General features: G+C 46.6%; 1 protein-coding gene across 1 annotated transcript in view; it reads left to right on the top strand.

Annotated features, from left to right (window-relative positions):
* IntS4 (integrator complex subunit 4) overlaps positions 1-22,570 on the top strand; it is a 31,207-nt gene that overhangs the window by 2,084 nt on the left and 6,553 nt on the right. Inside the window, exons 3-13 of the mRNA XM_077660158.1 lie at positions 15-449; positions 2,643-2,782; positions 5,568-5,688; positions 5,823-5,894; positions 8,768-8,942; positions 10,724-10,929; positions 12,835-12,977; positions 20,570-20,685; positions 20,765-21,053; positions 21,306-21,399; positions 21,614-22,050. Of these exons, the coding sequence (XP_077516284.1) occupies positions 15-449; positions 2,643-2,782; positions 5,568-5,688; positions 5,823-5,894; positions 8,768-8,942; positions 10,724-10,929; positions 12,835-12,977; positions 20,570-20,685; positions 20,765-21,053; positions 21,306-21,399; positions 21,614-22,050 (2,228 nt within the window). The remainder of the gene's footprint in view (positions 1-14; positions 450-2,642; positions 2,783-5,567; positions 5,689-5,822; positions 5,895-8,767; positions 8,943-10,723; positions 10,930-12,834; positions 12,978-20,569; positions 20,686-20,764; positions 21,054-21,305; positions 21,400-21,613; positions 22,051-22,570) is intronic.

Here is a 22,570-nt window from a genome sequence, read left to right as displayed (position 1 = left end):
GAACGATGGTGCAGCCAGAAGAGGCACAGAGTGTGTACCGATCCCTGCTGGAGCACTTCCCATCGGAGCGGGAGGCTGTGGCTCGGGCCAAGCTGGCCTCAGTGCTGGGCCAGCTTGCCAGCAGCCAGGGCCTGGACCCGGCTGTCACGCTGGAGGACCTGGCCACACTGCTCAAGGCGGAGACATCGCACGCTGTGCTAGCTTCCCTGGTTGATGCATTGCACTGCGTGGGGCGGCTGCCGGCTGGTGACAAGCGCATCCAGCTACGGGCCACCCAGCTGGCGAGGCAGGCACTGCTGGACAGCAACCACCGTGTGCAGTGCAAGTGCTTGCGCCTGCTCAGTGATCTGCTGCCCACAGATGGGCGCCCGGAGGCCCTGTCTGCCCTGCTCAGTGACTACAGCCGCCACCAGGACCCCCGCGTCCGCACAGAGGCCTTCCAAGCCATGGTCAGCTGCTGTTGCGCGTTTCCACCTTTTCCCTTCTCCACCATATTCAGCTGATGTCTGAATGCCACCAGTCGCATGACCATTCAGTAGACCTCATAGTTTTCTAACTATATGTGAGCCCCTCGTTGAGAGCAATAGGAATTGTTAACAGTTTGGCTGATTGCAATGAGAGCTGAAGGCTATTTGTTTAGGCACGTGAGAGTAGTGAATTTTCAGTACGAAGCGAAATGAATGTTTTTTAATCGAAGTGAATAGTTTGAAATTCGAAATGTAGTAGTAAAAAAAAGGCAGTTAATTAGAGCTTAATAGCATTTGCCTATAGACATGGTTTGCAGAATTCACTAAGGCAACTGAAATAGAAAGAATGACACAAAATAAAAATTAATGCTTTCAAACTTGAATTAGGTAGTGTTCAAACTGCAGCAAGCTAAAGAGCACTGAGCATCACAGTCTCAAATCCTTACCATATGATTTTTAAAAGGCTGCCGATTTTAAATATAAAAGTTGCTCACAGATTTACTGGATGCTGAGATTTTGGACGCGTCGCATCTGACATCTCAATTTCTCAGACTTCATTCGAGCGGCACTTGACCGCACCGCGCATGCCTGATCGCGCGCTTGTATCGCTCATTCAGAAGTCTGTGGCCCGAGTCATCCATATGGCTAAGTGAAAATTTAAAGATATCAGCGAAGACACTGCACACGCGCCGAAAGTGGCATGCAGCATGCCGCCATACACCAATCAAAGGACGCGGTACCTGAGAGTTCTGTGATGGGTCCTTGCATAAACCAACCTCGCAGCATTTTGCTACTCCAGACGGAGGTGCGCTGTCAGCATTGGTCAGCACGAAGCGCAGGGAAATGCGGGCACGCCCTCTTGCATTGCCAGATGCGCCACTGCGTAAAGACGTGGGGTGCACCTATCTTTGGTGAGGAGGTTTAAATGGAAATCTTTCTGAGGTGAGTACGTTCGTCTAAACACGCGAAAAGGTACTAGAGAAGCAGGGGGGTGGTGTACGCCTACACCACGATCGTGAGCGCAAAAAAAATGGTATTGCCATACGAAGCAAACACTGATCAAAGTACTTTGCTGTGCCGGCTTTCTCATCTTTCTCATCGTGATGCTAAAATAAGTGGTGGTTCACCTGTCATCTAATTTCAGCCGTCGAAAGGTGCACACAGTAAGGTATTGGCAGCTTTGATGTTGGTGCCCCGTGACACGCGACACCGCAAATACGAAAGCCAACGTCAACTGAGCACTTGTCTCAGTTATGTTGGTAGTTCTACATTCTTATTTTTTTCATCATCTTCGCCTTCCGGGCTTTCCGTGCGCCAGTACAACGCAGTTCCTCCCGCGGCACGTTCGCTTGCACATCTGGGCTGTCTGTCTGTGCTTTTGTCCCATCACGCGCTCTTGTCGGCAATGTGCCGAAGCATACAGCCGTTGGAAGGCCCACTTTCTGGACGTGGCCGCCGTGCTGCGTGCACGACATGTGCCAGCATCCGGAGCGGTGCAATCGCCCGAAAGCATCAGGGTGTACATAAGGCCATTGACTGCTTCATCTAGCTGCTCATTTAGCTGCTCATTTAGCTGCTCATTTTCCGGTGTTCTAGAACTTAAAAATACTTCGAAAATATTCAGGGTTTCTCAATATTGCTGTTCGCCTTGAAGCCCAAATCGAATACCGCATTATTGGCTTCAATATTCGAAACATCTGAGTATTCACTCAACCCTAGTATTTTTCTGCATTTTATTAGGGTTTTAGGTATGTTCCTGTGCCATTGCCAAATCATACTACCTACATACTTGGAGAAGTTCTCAAACATGGTGAAAATACTTGTGTGGGAGGCTGTTCTTGTTTAATGGACTTTGATTCCGTAGCTGTGCTTGTAGCCAGTTGCCACTTTTCTGTGAAACACCATAGCTGAGCTGCGTGCAGGCACATGCATGGTTCTCTCTTTTCATTGCCGGTGTCAGGAGTGGTTAAGGAGACAGGCCCACTTGTTTGTGCTGATCCTTGCAACTTATTGCCCCTTCAGACGGCCTGAGTCCAGGCTGGCATTGAAGGAAGCTTTGTGCAACAAGAAAACTTTTGGTTTCAGGCTCGCATTTGGAGCGGTTGTCCAGCCATTGGGCTCTGGTCGGACGGATGGCTGAGTGATGCCTAGCCTGAGCAGATTCTTTTCATGCAGTACCGGCTCCACGAGCGTGGCATGAAGCTGGATGTGCACCTGTATGAGCACGTGGCGGCTGCTTTGAATGACGACTACGAGAGTGTGCGGATAGCTGCCCTGAAGCTGGTGCAAGTGATAAGCCACGCGCATGGTGACAAGTGAGTGCTCTGTTCTGTTTGGGCTGCCTGCTGGGCTGGTAGCTTCTAACCCAAGTTAACAAGGCCTGATTTGCCAAGTGGAACATTGCTATGTCTCTTGGAAAATTTCTTGCCAATTACTTGGCGAGCATTGTGTTTTCAAAAGTCATCCTGTAATGAATGCCACTACATGAAATTACATTACAGTGGCATATTGTGCATCGCAACTGTTCATGGTGGCTAGTGTATGTGGTATTCTGCTGTCAAGTGTGATTCCTTAAAGCGCAGCATAACCATATGATGATTTCGGAAGCTTGTCACTGTTTTACCTTGTTCGTAGTTTCTTTCATGCAATGTGCAATATGACCAAGTGGCTGTGCTAGATTTTTTGTGTTTTATCACTTTTACTGTTGGGTATTTTCGAGACTGACGTACCCCTAGTGTTGGGATTTTTTTCTATAATGTCAGGGATTGAACATAATAGTTTAACTTTTAAAAGAAAGGTGAGAGAGAGAGAGAGATAGAAAAGTGCAATTACCTCGCTTGCTGCTATCAGCAGCAAGCAAGGCCATGATAAGGCAGCAGTGCGCACTCCCTGCACTAGACGCGACGTAGCAGACATGGCGAGAATGAAAAAAAAAAAAAAGAACACTTCAAAAGTTACAACATATGGCAGAACTACCCTTGCGAATGTTCGAATGAAGATTGCTAGTGCAGGACTGTTTGCACTCACAGATGCATCCACTCCTTTCAAGAATTGCGTGCGCGGAGGTAGCGCCGAGCAGCCACGCCCCCCTGGAGAGACCGCTAGCCATGATCACTATATGCTTGTCAACTCACTAAAAAAACACAATGCAAGATGAAAGTACACACTTCTAGAAAGATGAAGATAGATCGCGGGACCACCCCAAACACTACAGCTTTGAGTTCCAGCACACATTTTTGAATGTGGTTAGGAGAGCATACAGATACGTTAGTGACTCTGGTAAGAGAGAAAGGTGGAAACATACTGGTACGTAAATGACACTCTAAGTGGTAAAGCACTGCTCATATGTACTAGCAGAAAGGCACTTTTTCACTGAACAATTTAAGCATGCTTGAAATGGATCTGTATGTGGGTCTGTGTTGCTTTAGTTTTAGCAGCTTGATTGTGTTGTTGCTTTGCTGTATTTTTTACTCTGCTTGTGCTTTGAATGGTTAGTATATGTTGTGTGGAGTTGGTTTTCTGAGCCTAGTGGCTTTCTGCTTCCATTGGCATTAAACTGATATAGCTGTGCCTCCATTAAATTGAGAATGGATTTCCTCTCATGTTGACAAGTTGGTAGCACCTGTGCATTCCTTTTTACCAGGCTGTGCTATGCAGAACCAATTTGCCCCACTGCTGTGCCTGCGCTGGGAGCTTTGTTTCCTATTTCTGGCACTTTTTCACTCTACCAGTTGGAAAGGTGCACCAGTTTGCAAAAAGTGAAACAATTTCAGTTCTTAAACTCTAACCCTGAAACTCCTTAAAAATTTCCTTTTTGCTAAGTTTTACTTCCCCGATTTCTCAAAAATGGGAAAATTGTGGCTGTGAGATACAAACATGCATTCAATGAGACACAGTGGAGTTAGCAGCAGTGCATGCCTTTCCTTTTGATGATGTTTCCCATGTGGCTACTCCTTCTCTAAGAAAATGAATGATGGCAGCACCAGACGAGTGCAAGAGCCAGAACTCTTTGATCTTACTGTTTGCGAAACTTCCCGTAGAGTCCAGACATAAAAAAATGGTGTTCTGAGTAGGCCAAAAGTTCGGCGGTTTACAGATTGTTGCTGCGCCTGTGGTCAATAACTTTAACTGCGTTCAAGTTGCAGACTTTGAGATTGTTGGTAAGCGCATAGCCACCTGACAACAAAATCAGTGATACAGATGTAGTAACAAAAATTTGACAGAGACACTTAATACTGCTTACGTGTGGAAATGTGAAAACATTAATGTCTCTGGGTGCATTTATGCACACATACACGCACACATGCACACACAAATTTTGATGCGGAAATTGATTTTTGAGGAATAAACCGCGGGAAGGGGTAAAGATTCTGGGAAAGCATACAGTTTAAGGTGCATATGCGGTCAGTTTGAATCCCTCTCGCAGGCTAGCTGCCAACTTGACTAGTACATGTAAGCTATATGCAACGAGAAACCTTATATGTATAGGATTCTCTGAAGTGGCGGTGCTCGACTTGCTGTGTGCGTCATATGGTTTCTTGATTATGTCGCCCTATTTTTCTTGCCATCGCTGGGATTTTCTGTACCATCTGCGAGTACACAGACACACGCTTGCCGCCGGCTTTCCTTGTAATGGGACTAGTAATGCTTTTGCATTGAAAGTCCATACATATAACAGTCTGAAAGGTGACTGAAGAAGTAAAGAAAGCAAAAAATAAACTTCTTAGGATAATTGCAGCCAGTGGCGACTGATAGCTTTTCTTGGCTGCCATTCGTAAGCCCCCGCAAAGCAGCCTCCAGGACTGGTCACCTTTTGATGTGGAGTTTCCCAACTGGTATGACCTAAGAGCTCTTGCAAGAATGACACTGGAAGCAATGTAAGTGCAGTACCCATGCAGCCCTTGCCTGCATGCTTAGAGAAATCCCCACATTTTGGTGTGCCTCTTGGGTAACTGGGCTGGCAAGTGTTTCAGGTCGGGCGCGGCAGTCCTTTACGCAGCTCTGTTTGAGTGATGTAACATGGACTTGCATAGCCAAATAGCAGTGGGCAGCGTTTTCGGGAAATGTGACAGAGCCTGGCGGTATTGTTCCCCCCAACAGCCCCGTGCAGGTGCGCAAGAGCCAGGAGCAGATTCGGCTGGCAGATGACGCCTTTGCCAAGATCTGCCAGATGGTTGGGGACCTCTCCATGAGCGTGCGTGTGGAAGCAGCCTCTTTGATGGTGAGCATCCTCCTCCTCCTCCAGGTGGGAGAGCCAGCAGAGAATGTGTTGCCAGAGGCTGCACTGCCTGCCGGGTATGAGACCATCTCATGTTAGAAAAAATTTTTGAAATTAAACTTTGTCACTCACTTCAGGGGACCATGGGTCATGTGAGCCTGCACTTCCTGGAGCAGACCCTGGACAAGAAACTCATGTCGAACCTCAGGGTAAGCACCATCTTTTTGAGTGGTCACTGATGCGAGCACTTGGGCTGTTTGTCTTGTGGTGACACGGCTTTCAACACCAGCTTTCTTTTTTTTTAAGCATTTTGATTCAATTTTTTTTGCCTGTTAATTATGTTTCTAAATGTAAGTGCACAAATTTCTATTTTATTTTATTTTATTTTATTTTCTACTAATTTTTTTCTCTTCTACACCTTCTGGAAAGCCTGCTGACTAACCAAATCGTTGTAGAAGACTGCTTCAACCTTCATTGGATTTCTTCATGCTATGCATCGTGGCAGTCCTATTTCTTTTTTTCTGTGAAAACAAAAGTTTTAATTGTCGTTTTTTGAAGTGTAGTAGCTGTACAAATGTGTCGATTGCAAACAAATTATCATGCCAAGAATTCACAGTATTTCAAGTTCAAAAATAGGATTGTCATTGCATTTGGTGTGGTTCAGAGAATGCAAAAAAATGAACAGAATTGAACAGTCATGAAGAAATGAGCTCCATAATGTGAGCAGGAGCCCAGAAAAGCAGTCTTGAGGAAAGGGAATTCGAAGTTGAGCACCATGTTTACTTCCACGGAGGGCAGCAGGGTTATACTGCTTGGTGCCATTTTGAATGCGGCATTGCTTGGCTATCCAGCCTTTCACCTGGGTCACTTTTGATTATTCTTCTCTCTGCATGGCATACTTTTCAGCTACTTCTAGTAGATTGTTTTGTAGTAGCAACGGCGCCCAAAGAACTACGCTGCATTTCCATGAAATTCGCAGCATGGTTTCCAGCACCGATCAAGCCACTTTCCGCAGACGCACTACCAACGGGCCTGAATTTCTTGGATACACTTCTATAGCGACTTCTGCAATAAATTCACGAGAGCAGCCCACAGAGAGGTCTTACCATTTGGTGCTTCTTTTCGAAGTGGTGTCTGTCACCGAAGACTTGAGTGTCACTGAATTCTGCGCCCACAGAACACTATAACGTGAGACGAGCAAGCATAGGTAGCCAAGGGCAAGATGCCGCTCCATCAGCTCTCGATGGTAACTGCTGAGGAGACCAATGGCGATGCGGCAGACACATGGCAGGACCTTGCAACTTTTGCTTTTTGTGTGTTTGCTTCTGCACATAGAATCGAGATGAGGTGCCAGTTTAGAAGGTGAAGAAACAAGCTTTCTACCAAGCCAAACAAAGATAGCGCCTCTTATTCGTGGCATTCGAAAGCCACATGGGTTCAAAAAAAGCCTTTTTTTTTTTCAACTATTTCTAGCACTGTTGCGGTTGATGAAACAATCTTTTTAATACTTCCTGGTAGATTTCAACAGTGAAACTTAGAGAGAGAATAGAAAATGCTTTGATTTTTAGAAAACCAAACTTTCCGCCATTTTTCAAGACTTGCAAGCCGTGTTAACCCTCGGGGAACCTGGTTCGCTACTCTGGGGCCATGCTGATTAATCTGGTTTGTGTCATGACAGCGCTTAGGCAGGCCTAGTCTTATTCTCTTGTGGGCTGATCTCACCCCAGGAAATTGTGCCTTCCTTTGTAGACTGTTAGCTCTTGACCCTGCCCCATGGCAGTGGTTGTCCTCCATGGAAGTTGCCTCACTGTAATGAAACTTTCGGAAGTTATTTTGTTGCAGGCATTATTTTACTGTGAATGCTGGTTTGCAGGTGGGAGTGCAGGGCCTTTTTGGCTCCTGGGTCACATTTTCATTGGCAGGAGTGCTATGCCCAAATGATAACAGAAGTGGAGCCAGTGCCAGCATTTGGGAGCTACCTGAGGCCATGGCTTGTGTCTTGATTTGTGCTTTATGCAAGGACATGTATGTCTGTCAGGATCATCTTTGAACAGTCACTGCCTGTTAGTACACTGAAGAGGCATTCTAAGCATTTGCGTCACCAGCATAGCTGTTCAGCCAACATTATCCACAGTGAAAACAAGGGCACACAAAAGGAAGTGCCTTAGGCGTCTATCCTGCTGCCTTGTCCTTGTTCATGCACTATTTCACGAGGACAGATGTCAGCAGTGCTTCCCACGGCACCAGCAGCAGTCACACATAAAACACTGTGCTAAACGGTTCCTAGTGTTGTCACAAGTTGTAGTTGTTGTAAGCTAGCCTCACGACTGGCATGTTGCCACACGCAGTGCTTTTGCGGTCTGTCCAAGGAATGCAAGCAAGTGGCAAATGTGTCACGAGTTGAGGGAGGCTGCACGGACTGGTGTTGAGACCTGAGGCACCATGCACCACCACAGAAGCAAAGCACGCCACATTCTTGGTGGTGAATTTCTTAGTCACGAGTAGGCATGTTTTGAACCAGAAGCTTGCATTTTCCTGCTGGCCAGTTTGAATGGGTTGGAAAATGAGGTTTCATGCCATTCAGAGTTTTTCAAAATTACCTAGAGGGAAATATGGCACTGCAGTAGTTCATTCATCATGGAGGGTGCAGAAATGCCAAGACATAGAGATTTTGCTTATTTGTATCATCCAAAACGAACACAATTAATATGCAGAATTTATGCAGATCTGTTTTTTTTGGCTGACAGGGTTTGCTTACGTCTACGTGCCACCGCTAACTTGCGACGTCGGCGCTGTGCTGGTTGTGCGCCTCACTGCTCACGATGCACACTGCACAACTGGCAATCGTGGCTCGGTGATCTGGCATCAGTGGCCATGAGAAGGGCTAACAAAGCAACACACATTTATTCGTGAAGCAATATGGTTGCAAGTGTTTCTGTAGTTGCAACAGACTCTGCATTCTTATTTCCTCACAAGACCTGCCTGTGCTTGTGGGTTTCCACGCAGCACTGTGCTCTCGTTGCTGGGTACCATTTTTTCCAGCACGGGAGCATTTATTCTGGCTGTGTACCCAATTGTGCAGCGCAAGCGGTCTGCCCACGAGCGCCAGCGGGAGAGCTACGAGAGCGGCGAGTGGTCATCGGGCCAGCGGTGGGCGGATGATGCCCCCCGGGAGGAAGTGGATGCCCAGAGCGTGAGCCTCATGGGCTCAGGGGCCTGCGGAGCCTTCGTGCATGGCCTCGAGGACGAGTTCCTTGGTGCGGCTGTTATTATATTCATCATCATTTGTTATGCCTTTGAGTGCGCAGAATAATACAACTGTGTTCAGTGAAAATCCCAATATGACAGATTTGCAGTATTTACCTGAATGTAATGCGACTGCAGTACAGGAAGGTTTACTGTGTGGGCACGAAGGGGCTGGGGGAAAACGCGATTGTAACACAAGGGTTGACTTTGCTGGAATGTAGAGGGGGAAAAAAATGAAAAAAAAAACAAATGTAACAATGAGATTGCAGTATACAGAAAGATGGGCAGAAGGTTATTAGCAAATATACATAAGACAACGGCTTTCACATGTCCCTTCCTTCTATTTCAAGAGAGCTATGCAAAAGACTGTCAGATAATACAGATAAGAATATAAGCACGGAGTCTCACTACACTATCACCGCGTCGACCGAGCACTTTATAGGCCTCGTCATAAAAATGAAACAACTCCCATTTGCTCAACCTTGCGATCAGTCATTGTTCTCAGCAGCTTTTAAACGAGTCTTAATCTTACGCATAAAACAGTGCTGCAGCATGCAAATTTTATTCTGCTTAAATGTGCGTCAGATACCAAGAAGAGCAGCGAGACTTCCTTTTCGCTTGTAGTAGCATTGCCAAGCTTTCTGTGCACCCAAAGCAAATTACTGCCATTAGCATGCTACTGCATAGTGGCATTGCAGACATTGAGGGTGTCTGCCAAACTTTAATAGAGCAGAACAAAGTCCTCTTCGTCTGAGGCTTTCTATTGTGTTTCCTTGGGACGATGCATCAGAGTTGTGCTTGGTATGCAAGTGCGCCATCTCCAGTGATGAGTTTCTGACTGCTCTACTGTTGTTCTGGTGCACTGTCCCGGCTGCCTTAATTGATATCTTTGGCTCAGAGCTTCCACTGGCCAACTAGTGTGGCATTCTAAGTGTGTTTTTGTTTCTTTTGCCATTTCCCCAAGAAGTTGAGGATCGACGTGCATGATGCATCAACCAACATGCAAGTAAATATAGCATAGTGTGCTTTTGTCTCCACATAATATTTTATTATAACACACCTATTTGATTACAACATAAGGGAACGACTTTGTCCTTCTGCCTTTGGTTATTTATTTCAGTTAGCTTATTTATTACATTCAAATAAACACACTAAAGTTAGCAAAGAAGCTGACTGAAGGTTGCCATGAAGTGTTGTAAGGTGGCCAGATATGTTCTTACTGGCAGAATAGCATCCGAGCGAACGCATGGGACAAATGCATTAGCACTGCTTCTATTTCATTTCTTTATAATGAACTTTACTGGTACTTGGGTGAATGTCTGTAGTGTTTTTACTGTTGTGTGTCTTTGAGTTGCTTTGTTCTTAAATCTTGACTCAGCTTTTGCTATTTTTCCTGATGGTTTTTACACCCTTTTTGTTATTAATATTATTTTTAAATTTTGATATGTTAACCCTACTTTCGCTCAGGTATGCTGTCTTTCACTTAGTTGTTTGTTGCATTTGACCGTTTTCTGTTTGTTTTTGTTCTGATGTTCTTTGTTTTTCCTCAGGCCTGGTTTTAAGCTTCTTGTCAGGTTTAACGTCTATCACTTAGTGGTGCACTGAAAATCATTATGGAAAAGGTTGTAAAGGTGCACTAAAGAACGTTCCGGTAGTTTTTGCATTTCCGTGATTAAATAGTTTCAGTCGCAGACAACATAGCCACAAATTAAGCCCATGGAATAAAAATATGCATGGACTATGCTACCTCATCGCTCTGACTGTGGAGCCCTCCTCCATTTGCCACATGCAGAAGTGCGGCTGGCGTCTCTGGACTCCCTGTGTCGCCTGGCGCTGCAGTTTCCATCCTTTGCGGCCCAGTCTCTGGACTTTATCGTCGACATGTTCAACGATGAGATTGAGGAGGTGCGCCTCAAGGCCATCCAGTGCCTGGGCCGCATCAGCAACCAGATCGTCCTGCGGGAGGACCAGCTCGAAACGGTCCTGGCAGTGCTCGAGGTAAGCCACAACTCCTTGCCAGTCGGGATGTGTTGATCTCATTTGAGGTGATATGCTTTTTCAGTGCATCCTTGTGCCATATCAGTTGTGATTGTGTTATACACTGACGTTAATCAGTGATTGCTGTTGTAAAACACACTAGTATATGAGCTTCTATGAGAGCAGCATGGTAGCAAAGAGCAGTTGCAACTTCCCTTCTAATACACACATCTTTTAAGAAAAGTAAATAAAAATGAAAGCGTACCACATTTGTTAGCTAAGTTAGCTTTATAACTGTGCCCAGTTTCACTTTTTTTTTTTTTGATGGCAAGTCCACAGCAGAGCTGTGAAAATGCTTGGAAATCCTTTTTGCTTTTCTTGGTGCTAGCAGCAAAAAAGGAACAAAAATATGAAAAACGAAGACATGAAACGAGTTCAACAACCATATGCAGCTGGTGTTGATTCCTGGCCACAATGTGTTTTGTTATGCCTCGCCATTGCCCAGTTCATGAAAAAAGGCTCTCTGCAAACAAGTGGAAGGTGGAAACCAGGCACCATGTGTGCTCTGCACTGACTGAATGAGTGTTTTTCATGTTTTGTTTTGTTGCCTACCAAGTGGCCATTGCAAGTGAACACGAATTTAGCACACCAAATACGCTCTTAAACTGCACCACAAAAATAGGAACTTTGTGGCACTTGAGAAGCGCACCATGCTCACTTCGAGCAGGCCATGTGCAGGGAAGAGGCTAGAGAACGGGGGAACTCTGCCGAGGTTCAGCGGGCTGTGTGTATCGCACTGTGTGACGTTGTTCGGTGGGCTGCTCACTCCAGTTGAAGCAAAGGTGAGAGCGCTGGCATCACGACATCTAAAATCATGCTGAAACTGCACTGGAACCAGACACCAGTGACTAGTTTGGTAGGAGGAATATTTCACATGTTGTTCTTGACATAGGGAATTAGTCATGTTAATTACAGTTAATTGCTTTGAATGAATTTGGGGCATGTAGACCTAGGGCTGCGCACTGTTACAAATAAATATATTCGGTGCCAAATGACCAACAGGGTTTGTTTTGGGTTCATTACGGTTGTGTTACTTTGTAGGGAAATTTTACTTTGTAAAAGCGAGGTATGAAATACTCATGTTTTTACTTAGACTTCTAAGGGGAATCACCACTCTTTTGTTTGTTTTTTTTTTTTGTTTTTTCGAGTGCTGCTGCGCCTCCTGTACTGATTTCAATTTACATTTCAAGTGTAGGCACTCTGTGAATGCCAGTTTTGCTCTAAAAATGGGTTTTTAGAAAAATTGTCGTTGAAGAATACTTATAAAAGTGTGTTTATATACTCTGTGAAAGCAGTATCCACAAGTTTTGTAGATGCTATACTGTTATTTTGGATGTGTTGCATCGTGAGGGTGGGTTGTTGGTGGTCCCATATCACTGCTCACCCTCACCTTTCATTATCATCTTCCCTCATCAGCACGGTATGATAAAATGTTGCTTTGATTGCTGCACTCAGCATCACCATTACTGTCGAAGAAAATAGTGATTAATGCTACTTTACAAGGACTGCGTTTGCTCTACATGATGGCTTTAAGCTTGTGCGCTAAAAAACAGCCAACTCAAATATCAGGAAATAAAAACAAAAATATATTCATCAATCTGTCCAAGAATGTCATCTTGGGACGGCTATAAAAGCTGTTAAAACCATGGGTTGTCGTGTCAGTGGCTTTGGTAATGTGGCCCTGCCTTCCGTGGCCATTCATCCAATGGCATTGGAAGCCAATGGGTTAAGTAAATTCATTACTCTGTTATAGCAAGGTCTGACTATGTCAGCAGTGTTTCAGTGCGGCATTTAGATGTAAGAATCAGTGTCTGCGTGACAAAAGTTTTGCCCACAGAACAGAGGCTTGAAACAGCTCCTGTGCAGGACTCGTCAATGGACATCCGAGAGGCCCTCCATGAGGTGCTTGGTGGGTGTTGCCTGTCAACCAAGGCGGGCCTCAAGGCATGCGTTGATGCCCTTCTGGACAACCTGAAGCGCTACCCGCAGGACAAGCGTTCCCTATGGAGGTACACTATGGCTGCTGCATACTTATTTTGGTAATGCTATTCTCTCGGTGGGCCAACATGGGACCTGATCATCTGGAAGCCGCCAACAGCCGGGCATCGCAACCCAGTCTTCTTCTCAAGCTCGCGCCTTGTTTAGGGGGCTACTGCATGCACCACATGGCGCTGTTAGTGCTTTGAGCTGCAAGGGTAACCTGGATACCCATCCACTAGAGTGGATGGGAAGCCTGTATCCAGGCTTGTATGAATACCTTTGTGCCGAAGATTGTACCACATTGCACAGTAGTCTTGCTAGTTTTTAATCCACACTCACGCTACTGGTTGTTTTGCTTCCCCTGCGAATTGAGTGAATTCTCGGGTGTCTCTCTCTGCATTGTTGCAGTCATTAAGCAGAATCCCGTCAAGAAAAGTTTTGACTTCAAAACCTTCACAGAGAGAGAGACACCCCTAGAAAAACGGCAGTGTTAGCTATGAAGGTCTCCATACATAGGCAGCCCCATCAAATTTTTTGCCGATCTAGCCACAGAAACATTGCATTGTACTTGACTGTGCACTGCTTTAAGAATATAGTTGGCATCTGTACACAAGCAGAGGTAAAGAAAATAACAGGTGGCTATCACTTCATGCTGCTGATTTCAGTGGTAGCTGTAAGTTTTGCATGATGAAGGATGTGATATGCATGCTATCTTAAGGGGGGACACGGGTCTTAGAGGTAAAAAAATCGCCAAAAAATCGATTTTTTGAAAATGCTATTTTCGAAACCTGTTGCCTATTCTTCACCAGTCTGCGAAGTTTCATGCATCTAGGATCAGTAGTTTTCGCGCAGTACCAATTTATACCGTCGATTTCGACTGAATCTGATCCGAAATTGACATCAAAACGGCACTTTTGCGCGGCGCGCAGCTCCTACTCTATGCATGCTATCGGAGCCACCTTGGTCTCGTTTGAGAGAGCGACCTTTCCTCTTCAATTTCCCGCCACCGATGTCTCCGTCCGCCCATTGGTTGCCGAAAAAAAAGCGCCAAAATAAAGGTCCTGTGCGCAACCTAATTCGTTACTCAGGGCACGTGACACGTGTGCGCTAGCGGATTGGCTGAATTTGTCTCTGTCGTCTGCAAGACGTGCCGGCCGTTGTTGCCGCGGCAGACCAAGTGCCATTTTGTTGTGCGTTGACTCCGGTGGTGCAGTACGCAATGAATCGCAGGTCGGTAAAATTTCGTGCCAGGCACCAGTTCGGGAAGAAGGTGAAGCGTTCGTTGAGCGATAACTTCAAACCGCGCACCGCCTCACTGCAGTGTGCCCAAGGAGAAGAGCTTCATGCGCCTAGCGATGGGGCCGCCGGCACTGCCGCTCTAGGCCTAACGGACCCAACACCCGAAAGCGGTACCAACAGCGGCCACGTACGCCACGACACGATATTTTTACAGCCTTCTGAAGCAGAAGAACGCGAAAAAAATGCAGCGGACTTGGTAGAGAACCTTTCAGCAACGGCAGCAACAGATTGGAAGAAGGAACTTCTTGCTGACAGCGACGACGCCGCGGTTCAACTTCACAATGGAACTTCGTTCACGATTGTGTGTTTGGATTCAGTGAACGCTCTGCTCGAGTTCACGAAGTGCAGATCCTGCTTTGGAGTTTTGAAAATATTCAGAGATGAACGTGAATATGGCCTTGCGGTCAAGCTGGACATTGTGTGCGAAGATTGCGGCGACACGTCGTCGACATGGAGTTCGCCGCGCGTCAAAGGTACACAAAAAGTGAATCCTTTCACCATGAATGTCCTCGCCACGTGTGCGATGCTGGCCACTGGCAATCGCCAAACGGCATTAAATGATATTTTTTCGGCAATGAATATCAGCCGTCGGGGTCTGGACACAAAAACGTGGCAGTCGCATCTGAAAGTCAAGCTGATGCCTGCTGTTAGTCGCGCGGCACGAAAACTGACCAGTAAGCGCGCGCAGTCCATTCGCAGACTTTACGCATAACTGAATGTGAGTAATCCTGGCAACATCGCCGTTTCATACGACGGGTCGTGGATGACACACGGGCACACTTCCCACATTGGCGTCGGGGCGGTAATTGAACTGTTTATTTATTTATTTATTCAAAATACCTTACAGGGCCCAGAAGGGCATTTAGTAAGGGGGGCAAAACAATAGATTAAGCAAATAGGAAGAATAAATTAAAAACAACGCGTGATACAAGGCAAAAATTAAACACAATTATAAATATACAGGGCAAAACGTAACTAAAAGACATACATCACCGCGAGCAACAAAAATTAAATTAGTAGCAAGAATGCATCGCAAGTGCCCAATAGGCATCAAAAGGAAAAAGCAGTAGTCATAAAAAACATACAGATGGCTGAAATTGCACAAGAAACCAAAACTTTGTAAAATACCAACGAGAAGAAAAGGGGACCAAGGACACAGAACAACCTGAAACAAGACACAATGTCGTTAAAGAAAATGTTTGTGCAGTTGGTCTTGAAATGATTGGTGGTTGCCGATAGATGCGATACAGTTGGGAAGATCATTCCAAAGAATAATGGCACGTGGAAGTGCAGTGGCTTCGTGCTTGACTATGTCGTGCTAAGCAATTTCTGCGCCGGATGCGAGTCGGGCCCAAATGAGGATGACCCCTCATATGAATCGTGGACAGCCAGCCATGTGTGCCAAAAGAACACGACGAAAAAGGCAGGAGAGATGGAAGTGGAGGCTGCCCTGATCCTGTTCAAGAGGTCCCTCGAGTGCCACAACCTGCGGTACACTACTGTACTTTGCGACGGTGACAGCAGGACCTACCTTGCGTTGGAAGAAGAGAAGGTGTATGGGTATATACCCATAAACAAAGAGGACTGCGTCAACCCTGTGGAGAAACGCATGGGTACTGCTTTGCGGAATGCAGTAGCGAAGAACAAAGGCTGTGGTGGCTCCAAAAGCCTCAGTGGAAGGGGCAACCTAACGGGAGATCTGATAAACAAAATGAGCTCCTATTATGGGTGGGCTCTGAAGACCCACAAAGATGTAGATTCCATGCAAAGGGCGGTGATGGCCACGTTTCATCACATCACATCCAATGATGCAAAAAGCAACCCTACATTTTGCCCAACGGGGCCGAGCTCTTGGTGCAAGCAAAATGCGGCAAAGGCCAGGGGTGAGCCAGCCCCATGTTTGTGAGGCCCTGCTTCCCATATATCAGCGCCTCTCGGACAAGAAGCTGCTGGAGCGATGCCTGCGTGGCAAAACGCAGAACAATAATGAAAGCCTACATTCTATGGTATGGGCACTTGCTCCAAAGCACTCCCATGCCTCACTGTTCGCGGTGGAGGCTGCTGTAGCTGAAGCCGTTCTCAAATTCAATGCTGGAAATGTGACAGCATCAAGAGCGATCCTCAGCGAGCTGGACTTGAATCCAAGCAACGAAAGTAAAAAGCGCATGCTGGAGAAGGACCTGCGCAGAAGGAAGGCATCAGCACGCAAGCGTGCTGAGAACGCGAACATGCAACGGGCCCTAAGAAAGCGCCATGATGGTGGCAAAAGCCAATCAGATTATATGCCTGGTGCCTATTAGCCCTTTTTGAATGTAAATATTTTTAGCTTTTCCTCATTAAATATTGTTCTGCTTGTTTTTTGCCATTTTCTCAAAACTGTGTTTTGTGTCAAGTTGGAAGTTTGCTCAAGGTGTATCTCAGCACTTAGAGCAGCTAGAGCTACAATTCCTTTTGCATTGTGCAGCTGGAAGCATAAGGCATGCAACGCTGGGAACAGATTTTTAATTTTTATTTTCCAATTTTTTTATTTTTTTGTTTGTTTTCTCACTTCAATGACCATGTTTCAAGCACCAAGTTCATTAGGCTGCTAAATCTGTATCATTAGCTTAATCTGAAAACTGATTCTAGCGTTCCATTCCTCACACATTGTAGTATCTACCCACATATTAAAATTAAATTTCTGATGGCCCATTTTTTTTCTATTGTTTGAGCAGACAATGGCATGATATATATTCATATCTCAGGAACTAATTGGCCTAGAAATAAACGAACTGCATATTTGAAATCAGCGGAAAAAACTGAATAAGTCTGTACAGTTTCATCAAATTTGGTCTGTAAATAAAAAAAGAAGGTCCAAGGCCCATGCCTTCCCTTAATTACCATTGATGATAAAATAGCCAGTCTTTTATGGCTGAGGTCTTTCATGAACCTAAGTCTGTCACAAGTGGTATGTGCAAAGGCAAACAAGTTTGTTCAGCTGATGCTAAACTGCGCGCTTAAGCAGCATTATGTGTTGCTTGTCGTCTTCGCTTAGAAGCTTCTGCTTCTGGAGCAGAAAATTCGTCTCTGTTTCTTTGGTAGGTCGGGGTCTTGTCTTTGCTCTGCTTTGTTGAGCCTTGCGGATGTACACTTAGGTACTTTGACGAAGTTTGCTCTTAGTTTTTGATCGCGCTTCCAGCAGCATTGTAGAGCTTCATTTGAACTTGTTGATGTCTGCAAGGCCAGATAACATTTGCTAGAGTTTTAACACAGTAATGAAACAGGCCTTTTGAAGATGCAATAAGAGCACAAGCCCCTTTCACGTGTTGAGCAAAACATTTGTTATTATTTTTTATTTTACGCCGTGCAGTGCACCCAGCGAGATGCTTTCTTTTCTTTTTTTTCGATGCCATGACCACAAGTCTCTGCTGCATGCCTGGCCAGGTACTACTTTCTTCATAGTTATTTCATCCGCGGATCCCGCACCACATGCCGAGAGCGGACAATACAAGACGAGACTCCTAGACACATCCATTGAGTTTTCTGTTTAAACTGTGCAAAAGACACTTTAAACGTGAAGCATGCTGTGGATCAGCGGTTTGCAGCTTGGGAGGCCAGAGGTGGTGGCAGTTCTAGTGGCGCTGCGTGTTGTGAACAAGCGAAGCGAACTGGTCTTTGTAAATGGTCTATAGACAAACGTCATGTTTGTTAACAAAGGCAGCGCTGCAGCTGGCAGCAGGGCAGGTTGTCGGCCTGCACTGGGCCAAACGATGCTGCCTTCAAAACCAACCGCTTGTGTGAATTTTTCAAGGCATGTGTGCCGCTTGTCGTTTTAAACATTTTTGTTTATTATCGGAGAGTAGTTCCGGAGCCTTTTCAACCTTTTTGCTAGACGGAATTACAAAGTGGAGTGCTGCATCATCTTCTTCCACTGCTCTTACCATATTTGCACAATTGTAAGTCTACTCGAATGTAAGTCGACCCCCCTCCCCCCCTCGTATCGCGTGTTAAAAAAAAAAAGGGCATGCCTGTGGGCGCATTCCAAAATGAAAATGTATTAATCGCTGGACTACTCGTGCTCATTAGTACTACTGTAATCATCACTGCTGCGGTCCCACAGCACGTCATTCTAACGCTGTCATACAGCAAAATCCCCCTCCCCCCTCCTGGCAAACAACCGCGCCATGACATCACGTGCATCTGCTGAAAAATTAACATCGCTGCAGCCACCACACCTGCATCACACGTTCCAAAACGTCGAACTTGTGGCTTAGCGTGCAGTGTTTCATTTCTTCGGCGTAAAGAATGACAGCCATCTTGAATGTAGCCATGAATGAGTGCCAAATGCTTACCGGCCCTGGAGCACAAATGACGATTGACGAAACACTACATTAAAAACTGGTAAAATGTGAGCGGCATCGGCTCTTCCATCAGCTACCAACACTCCCTGGAAGCACTGCCGTTCCGAGTGGCGCTGCCACCGCGATTGGAACAGTGGCCCTTCTGTCAACTATCTGCGCTCCCATGAGCGCCGAGTGTGCAGTTAAAAGTAAAAAGAAAAAAGAAAGAAAAATTTTTCCGAACAAGAGCACACAATAGCCAACTACTACTGAGTAGAAACATAGAGCAAAGATAAAATTGCAACCACACTGTAGCATCCCGGATATTTCATTTGTCTCTGCTTTATTTATGGTGCCATGCTTTGGTTTCGATTGTAAGTCGGCCCACCCCCAGTTCAGATTTTCAAATTTAACAAAATGTGTTGTCTTCCATTCGTGTAAATTCTACTTACATTCGTTGGCAGCAAGAGGGAAGCTACGGTGGGCGACTAGTTGATTAAGTGAAGCCAAGAATGCACGAGATACAGATCGAAACTAATCAACCATTGGACCGATACAGCATACCCGACTGCCATTGCGTGAAGGAGGACGACGCCATAGACGATGCGAAGCATCTTTGCCTGCACTTTCATGACGAACTCTGTGGTGTGCTTCCTGTTTTCTCTGAGCCACTTCACTTCGGAGAACATGGAAAATTACTGAACACTTAAGTCATACAGTTACATTGAATAATGCAAATGGTATCTCTCTGTTCTTCCTTTGCCGAGTGCGTAGCGAGCTTAACTTGCTTAATCTGCCTGATGAAACAGACATTTATGGCAGGAGTCGAGGTATTGCTGCGATGGTAACGTATCGAGTTCTGCAATATGTACTCCTGATTTTGGGTCACCCACTCATGCACCTACATAGACGGTTTCCTCGAGCTTCAAGTGAAAATTACATTCAGCTCTGCTCAGCTAAATATTTCAACACATTCTGGCTCTTATTTTAAAATTTGTATTCCAGTGCGCATCTTCTGCTTGGTTAGAGTGGCTTTTGGTGTGGTACATTTGCTGTGTTTTTCAGGTTCTGAGTGCAGTGAGAAAATTCAGATAATCTAGGGAAATAGCACTGCTTGACTTTGCCGAGGTCCTAGCTATTTGTAATAGATTTTTAGGATATTATTGAAAAGAGACGCTTGTTGAAGCTCGCAAAAGTGAAAATAGAGAAAAATACCTATCACACTACTTCTCGGGTGCGGTGCTGCTTTCGCAACGTTGCGTTTAGCTGCTACTGTGAATGCTGAAGGCAACTGGCAGCCACTGTTTTGTTTTATATTTCTGTGCGAAGAGATGCTCGGCACATACTACAGGTGACTGGGATCTGAAAATGAATCTCCCCTGTGTTCAACTTGGGATTACATGCACACAAAATATCACGTCTATAACTCCTCATGTTTAGAGCATGACTGAACGTGAACGAGTAGCAGGTGCTGATTCTTGCACTGTTCACTGCATGATCGAAGAGCAGCCACAAATGAACTGATTAGAAATGTAATGCTAGCCATGAAGCCAATCCGTCGCCAGAGGGGTCCACTTTTTCCGCTCTATAGCCGCTGCCCATCACTCTCGTCCCAGTCTGACCGCAAGAAACTTGTGGAAACTTATGCCAATGCCTTTCTTGTGCCTTGCGATGGAACCAGCCACATCACAACTTGTAGGCATGTTACAAATTATGTTCAAAAACACGCAAGTGTGGCACACTGAATGGGGAGAGTCCCGCCTTTTGGATACACAACAAAAGTCACTGCTGACACCAGCACCGCCACATCTCCGTGACTTCTCACCCTGAAGCTTGCCAGCACCGGTGAGCGAGTGACAACAAAGGTGAAAGATGGCAGAGACACACCATTTTCTGCTGTTGCGCGTCTCCTTGTGTCTGAAATGTAGACCTGCACTACTGCTTCAGTGAGGCATTTTGAAGGTGAAAAATGTTGGTTGGTGGTCCCTTTTATCTGGCTGCAGGTGTCTGCGATTGTTAGGTATGCGACATCCGTACCTGACGCTTCCACTGGTTCCTGAGCTCTTGGGCATCCATGCATACTTTGACCTACCAGAGCCCGACGTAGAGGACCCGGCCTGTATCCTTGGTTGTGGCACCGGCATGGTGATTGTTGCTACTGCGTTGCAAACATAAGCCTTGACTGGCGGTAATTTCAGACATGAGCACCCTGATCCTGGTGTTCAATGCGGCAGCGGGCTGCCCCACCATGGTGCCCCTGTTTGAGGAACACACGCTGCGGCACTACTCCTACCTCAAGGACTCCCTGCCCAGCCTGGTGCCCCCACATTTGCAGCTGCCCAACCAGCAGAGCGGTCCGTCGGAAGGGGCGGCCTCATGCTCGCTGGTGCAGTCGCACAGCTTCCTGCACCAGGCCCTGGAGCGTGTTTCGGCTGCCGAGCTGCGCCACCCCACGGCCAGGCAGGGCTGGCTGGAGACCTCTGTTCGGCAAGTGTGCTTTTCCGCTGTGTCAGCCACTGAGACATTTGCAACTGCTGTTGTGGCTTGACTGGCACAGTGTCTTCGCCGTGGGGTGTGACACAACAAAGAAGCCAGTCCAGAAGGGCAGTGTTTGGACACAAAAAGCACACATAGTGCATCAGCTGTGGTTGTTGAGTTTACGGGGACACCCCTGGTTATGTAGTGGTTAGCCCACATTCTACATAGTGGGCATAGATTCTGAAGAGTCTCTTGGCGCAGGGACCTGGAGCGGTTGGCTGAGATTGAGCCTCAGCTGACGGCTGCAGCCAGCTGTGCCAGTCTGTACATCCGGTGCCAGCTGCTGTTCGCAAAGGTACGACGCTGTGCAGCTTCTTGGTTTTCCTTGGAATGGGTTTTGCTTTTTCTTTAGAAAAATGGTTGCATAGCAGTTAATTGTTTCTTTGGGGTGCAAGTGTGGAAACCAGCTGACATCAGAGGAAGCTGCTGCTGCTGCTTGAGCCATCCTTGTGCCCGCCGGAGGCTGCGCAGGCCCCCTTGGAACGAACTTGTCGTGCTCCTCCCTACAGATCCTGTCCAACAAGAGCTGGCTCAACCTATCAGCCGCGTCCCCACTGCAAGGCTGTGCCCTGCGATCCCTGCTGGAGCAGTTGCTGCAGCAGACGTTTGTGCTGCAGCGGCAGTTCCTAGGCTTGCGTCCGGCCGAGGAGGGTTATCTGCGGCAGCTGCGCCTGCGGGCACTTGCCCTGCAGCTGGTGGTGGTCATCCGGGGTAGCAACGCTTCTGCGCTGGGACTCTGCGAGGCCTTCCTCGAGCAGCTTGAAGCCCTGCAGGGGTTCCTCGAGGAGCATGACCTGCAGCCAGATGCGTTCACGGCAGCCATGCTGCGTGAGGTGGACGCCCTCGAGGAGCCCAAGCCGGGGGCCGTGGCCCGCGTGCTCCAGCCCCTGCTCCAGGCACACGCCTGCCCCACGCTACGCTTCGCAGCTGACACCACCCAGCCAGGGTCTGTCTTGTTCCCCTTCTCTGGTTGATAGCACTCGATTCCAGCAGGTCTCTTTTTGCCACCACGAGTCCGAGACAGAAAAAGAATTGACAGATTCTCTGATAGTCTGATGCAATTAACTGTGAGCAGAATGCGTTTTTAGGATGGTGCTTTTCTATTTGATGCTTTGCCTTTTTGTCGTACCCCATTGCCTGAAAGTCGTGCCAGTTTTGCTTTTTTGCTTTACTTTGGCTGGCTTTTATGGCTCACTAAAAATTTTTTATGCTTTTAGATTTGTTGCATTATAGAGAGTATTTGCTGACGTCACAGCAGCCACCATTCTTTTGTCTGTGGAGCACTGCGAAAGGCCACGTACATGACTAAAGGGATTATCTCCTCCTGCTCTTGCTTGCACTGCTGAAGCTACGCACTGGACAACAAAATGGCACCCGTGACGTCATGTGAATACTCCCCTTACGCATTTTGGCTTACTTGGCACGCCACGGATCAGCCGATGACGCATGCTCGCTGACATGATCTG

This window comes from Amblyomma americanum, chromosome 3, assembly GCF_052857255.1.
Source record: "Amblyomma americanum isolate KBUSLIRL-KWMA chromosome 3, ASM5285725v1, whole genome shotgun sequence".
Lineage (NCBI taxonomy): Eukaryota > Metazoa > Arthropoda > Arachnida > Ixodida > Ixodidae > Amblyomma > Amblyomma americanum.
The sequence above is the reverse complement of the archived record's forward strand: the minus strand, read 5'-3'. Positions and strand labels throughout refer to the sequence as shown.